The sequence below is a fragment of the Nicotiana tomentosiformis genome, chromosome 7, assembly GCF_000390325.3.
Source record: "Nicotiana tomentosiformis chromosome 7, ASM39032v3, whole genome shotgun sequence".
NCBI lineage: Eukaryota > Viridiplantae > Streptophyta > Magnoliopsida > Solanales > Solanaceae > Nicotiana > Nicotiana tomentosiformis.
This window is the reverse complement of record NC_090818.1, coordinates 114,298,850-114,306,333: the sequence shown is the minus strand read 5'-3', so window position 1 is coordinate 114,306,333 and position 7,484 is coordinate 114,298,850. Positions and strand designations below refer to the sequence as shown.

At 33.9% G+C, this 7,484-nt stretch overlaps 1 protein-coding gene across 1 annotated transcript; it reads right to left on the bottom strand.

Annotated features, from left to right (window-relative positions):
* Nucleotides 1-3,663: 3,663 nt before the first annotated feature.
* Nucleotides 3,664-5,806, bottom strand: LOC104094788 (exocyst complex component EXO70H1-like). Its single transcript, XM_009600785.4, has one exon. The coding sequence runs from the start codon at nucleotides 5,709-5,711 to the stop codon at nucleotides 3,798-3,800; it is 1,914 nt and encodes a 637-aa protein (XP_009599080.2). The 5' UTR covers nucleotides 5,712-5,806; the 3' UTR covers nucleotides 3,664-3,797.
* Nucleotides 5,807-7,484: the final 1,678 nt, after the last annotated feature.

Genomic DNA, 7,484 nt, shown 5'->3' with positions numbered 1-7,484 from the left:
TTTTCTTAAGACTCAACAAAACCAATAGACCAAGAATATTTTTTGTCTAAAACTATAATAATTAAAATTATTATTCTCATTCTTCTATGAATTTTGACACCGCCTTGTTACATAATTCCTGCGTACCCCCATTCAAACTTACAAGTAAACATATTAAAATGGCTTTTCGACACGGACATTCAGGTAAATAATCTCGTTGAGGGGTAAAAGTTGGCTTTTATTCTTAAATAATTCGGACACACGAAAAATTACGCTCATTTCACGTTCGAGCTCTGTTAAGGAAGGAACAAATATGAGACGATTTGTTAACATAAGATGATAAGATTATAACGATTGCTTAATCTATATATTACCTTAACAATGTTCTTGTCATAATTATTTGACTTTCTAACGAGTATGTAAGAAATAACACCCAAACACCACCACTATATCACTACTAGAAATCCGATAAAAATCGATCAAAAATACCGACCAACGTTGGTCGGTAATGACCAAAAATCGACCAAAACGCGACCATTTACGTGTGGACGGTATTTTTGTGGTCGGAAAGGAATACCGACCAAAGTTGGTCGAAAATTACCGACCAACTTTGGTCGGTCAATTAAATTAAAAAAAAATATATATTGCAAAAAAAATCGACCAAAGTTGGTCGGTATTTTAATTATGTAATAAAAAAATTCACCATCTGGGAATCGAATCGGGGTCTGTACTGTGGCAGGATACTATTCTACCACTAGACCATTGGTACATTTTATTTTAAGATTGTCTTTTATTTGATTTATACTCTTTAATTATATTTTCGCACAAAAATAACTGACCAAAGTTGGTCGATTTTTGTAAATGACCCGCCGAATTAACCGACCAATTTTGGTCGGTTTTTTTAATATTAATTTTTATTTATTTTAATTGAAAAACCGATCAAAGTTGGTCGGTTTCTTGAAACATAAATTTTGCGGGACTCAAAAATAGTTTCCCGCATTTTTGCGCCAAAGAAAACCGACCAAAGTTGATCGGTTTCGTAAAAAAAAAAATTAAAAAAAATATTTTGAAAAACCGACCAATTTTGGTCGGTTTTTTGACCGATCAAAGTTGGTCGATCGACCTTGATCGGTTTTTGCCGAATTTTTTAGTAGTGTATATATTTGAATTTTAATTGTGGATCCCAACTCCGATGTCATGGAAAATGTAAGCACAAGATTTACATGAAATCGCTTACCTCATCTGTTTTACCTAATTACTAATTATCAACCTCCATTCTACTTCATTTCCTGAGATTTTCTCTGTGCTTTCGTTTTGTTATTTATTTTTCTTTTTCCAAAAGAGAACTAATCCTTTGTTCTTAAGGTTCTTTAAGTTTATTGTGGGTTGACTCATTAAATTATATATGTCCCACTTCTCTTATTGATTTAATACGTTTTCCGTTGTTAAAATTTATATGTGTGTATTTGTGAAAATTTTAAATAATTTTTTTTTCAAAAAGTTATCATTCATAGTATTGATATTGCTTTTTTCATCTATTTTTCTGGTTCTTAGGTTGTTGGTACTATCTTTCTAGCCTCTGTTGTTATTATTGTTCTATTGTGTCTTTTCGTATTCTTGAGCCGAGAGTCTATCGAAAAAAATATTTTTATTCCACCAGAGTAGGAGTAAGGTCTACATTAACTCCCTCCCCTCTTCAGACCCCACTTGTGGAATTATATATGCTTGGTTATTGTTGTATCATTTCTAGTAAAAAAAAAAAAAAACTTTTTTAACTTCTAAACATATATATTAAAAACTTTCTGGGACGAGTGAATAGCCATTTTGTTTTGACTTGCGATTGCAATGAGAAAAAGGGAAGTTGGAGAAGATTCGTTTAAAAGACAAAAGTTACGCCATTTTCCGTATTAAAGACAAGAGAAATACTCCTACAAAGTTTGTGACCGCTAATCCTTAAGTCAGCCCTGACTCAGACATATTATATATATGATGTCTCTTTTATCATATCACGCCGTCTCCAAAAAAGTCATGAATATTTCTGTCACTTGAGCAGTTTTCACACATATTTTTCTAGAATGAGCAGAAAAAGAAGTGTTATTTTGTGGGACTTTGCCAAATATATATAATCATGGGCTTACGTAGTACTTACCGAATTAGTAAAGGATGATTTGGTTTACGTGAAAATTATGATGCAATCATTATTAACTCAATGAATAATGCATATCGAGAATAATAAAACGTAGATTCCAGTGTAAAAGATGTGAGGTAATAATTACAACCTCAAAAATATGTTGTTACATTTGGACCCTTATGTTTTTTTTATTTTGTCTATAGGATGGATGCTGCTGAAGATATCTATCCAGTGATTTTCGTATTTGCAATAATTGATGATTTTTGTTCCTCTAGATATATACTAGCAATACCATCTGCTTACCCATAAAGAAAGCCTATGAGTTATGACCAATGAATCACATTCCTACAAATATGTTTTGTTTCGAAAAGCACAGAAGCTATAGCACAGTGCACATTTCTCGTATTACAGTTAGAATCAAAACTCATTGATAAAATACAACATTTACGCATCGACCTGGCAGCGAAATCCCTGTTACACCTCACGTTCACGAAAAATCTTTTACATACTCAACATTTCAAAAGTGTATTTAAGACACATCACTTTTGTGCTTGACCAATTTTTCAGATAACGTGAAAGTCACGCCCTGATAGGATCGTGACACGTGTCATTGACTTTAAAAGGGAAAAACAATATTAGAAATTACAATTAAAACTATCTTCTTCATCTTCCCATTTTCTATCTTAAGCAACATTGTTGCTTCTATCATAGTTGTTTGTGAGAAAGTTTTCAACAACATCAAAATTCAACCACACTATCTAAACAACTAGTCGAAAATAATCGAGCAACAAATTGAATTCAACAACTCAATAATCAATAAGACCCAATTGAATTTTCAAGCTTTTTTTTATCCTCAACAATGGTGGATTCTAGATTTTTTCACCAAACCTTCAATACTACTGTTAAAGCTTTTAAATCTATCAGAAATAAATGGTTTTCACAAAATTTGGAAAATAAACTAACAAAAATCGCTCAATTTTAGATCTTAAATTTTATATTCTTTCAAAAATTCTATTTGGGGAAGAAGATAAGGGGAAGAGCGGTCTGAGGAAGAAGACCTGAGGGAGGGGGAGGGGTTCCTGTGGGGAGAGAAGACAAAAAATGGAATTTTTATGGGTTTCACGCGCTTTTTTTGTGCGTAAATACTCAAGTGCTATCTGGTCAAAAGTAGTGTGTCTTAGACACACTTTTGAAAGGTTGAGTGTGTAAAAAGTTTTCCGTGAAAGAGACGTATGTAACGAAAATTTCGCTGCAAGGTTGATGGGTAAACTATGTATTTTGACAAACTAATTACTAAGCTTCACACCTTATATCAACTTGATAATCTGCAGTACTGTAATTGCATTATAAATAAAAACGACTATATATGTTCTCGATATGCTGATCATTTTACGGCATGTACAAGTCGAAGACACCAAAATCATGAATTAAAATTTTTCTCGTCTATGCATTCAAATAAATAAACACGAGTGAGCTATCCGACGAAATAATAGAATGGCAAAATAATCCTAACTCGTGAAGACAAATAAGGGCATAAATCAATTACCACTATATAGAGTATTAACTGTGCGCCTTCAGTAAACACGCCAAAAATTATTGTGCAATTTATACACATTTTAATATGATCTTCATGTTTATACATAATTACATGACATAACAAGAAGAAAACTAAACTATTTTTTTCTCTTCACCGCAATCTTGATGGTATTGTACGTGATGGGGAAGACTCAACCGATGAGGAACTTCCCGATTCAATTGGTCCAAAAAATAAATCAGACAAGTAATGCCCTACATCCTGGTAGAAAAATCTGATCACGTGATTCGAATGTCTTTCTCTTGCCATCATCAATTTATGTGTATTGTAAAATTCTCGATATACTGGAAGTATTTTTCTCGCAATTGACACTTTTAAATTATCGTGGAGTTTACTATTTGGTACGACACACACAGATTGCTTCCGGTGAGCTTGCTCGAACGACGAATTAAATTTCTTGAAAATCTCCTTCACTTGTTGGGGAGCCATTGATGCATTTGGCTCTTGGGGGAGAGATTCAATAACGTGGCTCCATCCTAGCCGTTCATAGTTTGATGCGAACTGTTTGATTTTTCCCTCCTGTTTTGATATCCAATTTTCACCTAGCAAGTACTTGAGATTCGATGAACAGACTTTTACGACGACGTATTGGAGATTGTTGGCTAAGAAGAGGTACGCGAGGGATACGTCCTTGTAGTGTTTCGCTTTGCCATCGAGTTTACAGAGAAGAATGAGAATCAACCAAGCAAATCGGAGTGAGATCGCCGGTGCCGGAGACTCATCAGAATCCGCAATGCCGAAAAATGATTCAGGCAACGAACCTTTTGCCGGAGGAGGAGCTTCGGCGAGGATGTCGGAGAGTATGTTGCTGTAATCGGCAAGTAGAATGATGTAATTCATTGCGTCAATGGTGAGAGGATGGATTCCACCGCCGGCAGCCGACGTCTTTGAGGATTCCTTTTGTAGAGCAGTTTCAAACTCAGCCAACACCGTACTTATAGACTCGCCAAGCTTGACGAGTGACGTCAACGCCTGAGATCGGATAACGGATTCTGAATCGAAGGAAAATATAGCTTCAATCTCCGGCCAGTGTTCGGCAATGGCGGTATACATATCGAGCAGACGGAACACTTTTTCTGGCGATTTCTTGCTGTTTTTCGCCACATTTTCCGGGAAACTAAACAGAGTCATGGCTCCATCTTTTGAAATTTCAGTAAAACACGATTCTCTTATTGCATCGTTAGATGTAAAGACGTGATCGCAGAGAATTCTCTCTCCGTTGAATAACGTTTTCATAGCTACATCTACGGCGTTAAGCCAATCCTTGATTTTCAGATCCACAACTTCCCAATCCATTTTACGAACCTGCGAAAAACTCAATTTCTCAACTCCGAGTCTATAAATGCCTTCGTCAACGATCGATTTACGTATAACTTTGTAAATCTTCAAGCACTCTTTCGCATAGCCAGAAGAGATCATGCATTCCGCTATCAATCTCAAATCCGACATTACAACAATAGAAAAATCCTCAACTTCAGAAATAGACTCACCACCAATTACACGATCATCGTCATCCTCAACGTCGAATTCAGAAATACTCGAAACAGTCGAAGTACGGGAAGAGACAGTGGAAATGGATTCAGGATCCAAATGAGCTCTGTTTATTGAAAGAATCTGGTAAAACTCCTTTTGAAGTCTTTTCATTGCAATTTGCATTAGAGATTGAGCACGAACGAGCTTATCGGATCTCGAATTTTCAGTAGAGTGAAAGTGCATAGCCTTCTGTAGATTATGCACACACTTGATAAAATCCTTGGCTTCTCTTCTATTCTCATAGAACAGAGAAGTCACCTTAGCAAAGGTGGTGGTGTCTGGGTCCCACTTCATGATCATCGGCTCCGCCATCTCCAGAGTTCGATCAATCACCGCTTCTGAAAAACTCGGCCGAGAAGGCGAAAATCCGAAACGCGAAGGGGAAGAGAATTGGGAAGTAGATGGAGAAGTACTATCAGTTGTTGAATGTTTAGTTGAAAACCAATTAAGAGTTCTCATTCCTTTTCTCGGCATCGTCTTCGGTTAACAGAAATTATTTTGAGTATTTTGATATGGTTTTTGGTTGAAGAAAAAAAAGTACAGTTATGTGATTGAAGCTTTGATATGGATTTTCATGGCGGTTGAGGGGATATATATAGAGAGAAAAGTAAGGCGCGTAGTGGGTAATGGACTTTTAGGAGTATGTGAGTCAGTTTTATTAAAAGGTTTTATTCACACACGTTTTATTACTTGAATAACAAGGAGTTTGAATTATTCATAATCACAGTTATAGTTTTTCTGTTGCTTATTATGAGTTATGTCCCAATTCATTGTATTTAAGTTTAAGAAATTGGAAATTTATACTTTGACATTATATTTTCTATTCACCTATGTGAGATGAAAGAAATCCGTGTGAGATATATGTACACACGTGTCATTTATTAGAGTATTGATATTGCACATGATCAAATTAAAGATTAAATAAATATTTAAAAGTCAAAGAAATATATAGAATGGTTTACTCGGGAATTGATAACATGGCTTGATATTCAATTTCATATTTTCATATCGTTAACGCATTGATATTTAAAATAGTTTTTACTCGTGACAAAAAATAAGCTTGCCTTTGGCAATAAATTTTTAAATTTATTCTGAAAAATTTGATTTGTGTGAAGTTGGTTTGAAGATGAAAATGTGTTTGGACATCTGTTTTGGGTTTTGGGTGAAGTTTGATTTTGGAAAAATATGAAACATGACTTATACCTACAAGTTCTAAAAACTATCACAAATACCCAACAATACCATTATCAATAACATTCATTATGTTATCGCAAACCATAGTCCTGAACATAAATAAATTTGATACAGAATTATCACTTTTATAATGAACTACATGATACACTATCAGATGACCGAGAAGACGAAGCAACATCGTTACAAAATAATAAATGGTGGGCTCTTTTATAAAATACAAAAGTTTGGGGCAATTTTTAAAAATTATAATAGTGATATTTTGGCCTAAAACCAGCTATTGAGATGGTTTTGGGATTTGGGATTTGGCTAAAATGTTGGCAAAATCTATGGCCAAACATGTGTTTGCCAAATAAAACCCAAGTTTATTTTGGTAAAATCTATGGTCAAACGGGTCCTAAGTTTCCTTACTTATTCATATAGGTAGATGACACAGTATAGTCATTCTCAAAATAATTTAAAAAAAAATATATTTTTTGTATATTTTTTGTGTTTATATACATTTCTACATGTTATGTATAAAAATTATATAAATCTTATACATTTTCCCCCTATTGGATGTAAATAATTTCGACGCGGGCTAAAAGTGATCTTTGCCCTACTTATATTCGTTCCGAAATATTTATCTTTTATTTTATTACATCACAAGAGTCGAGACACAAACGAAGTAAATTCCCGCTATCATCTGTAAATGTCTTCTTTTTCCATCTTTCTATATGAGAAAAGTTGCTCTCAGCTCTAAGACTATTTTTTTCTATAGTTTCTGAATTTCTAAAAATATATTATTTAGTGAAGGGAATTAATGTACATAGGTTTTATTCTCTAAAACAAAGTTAGTCAAGTTGACTTTTGATAAATGTACCAATCAAGTTGGAGCTGAATAAAAAAGAATTCCCAACTTATATAAGCTTTTAACCAAGCTATTTAGTACTATATTTTAGTAATATTACTTTGTTAAGAATAAGGATAAAATAAGGAAAAAGTTAACAAAGTTGATAACAGATAGTATTAAATAAGACTAATTATTGAAAACTACAAACGAATGATATAACAAAT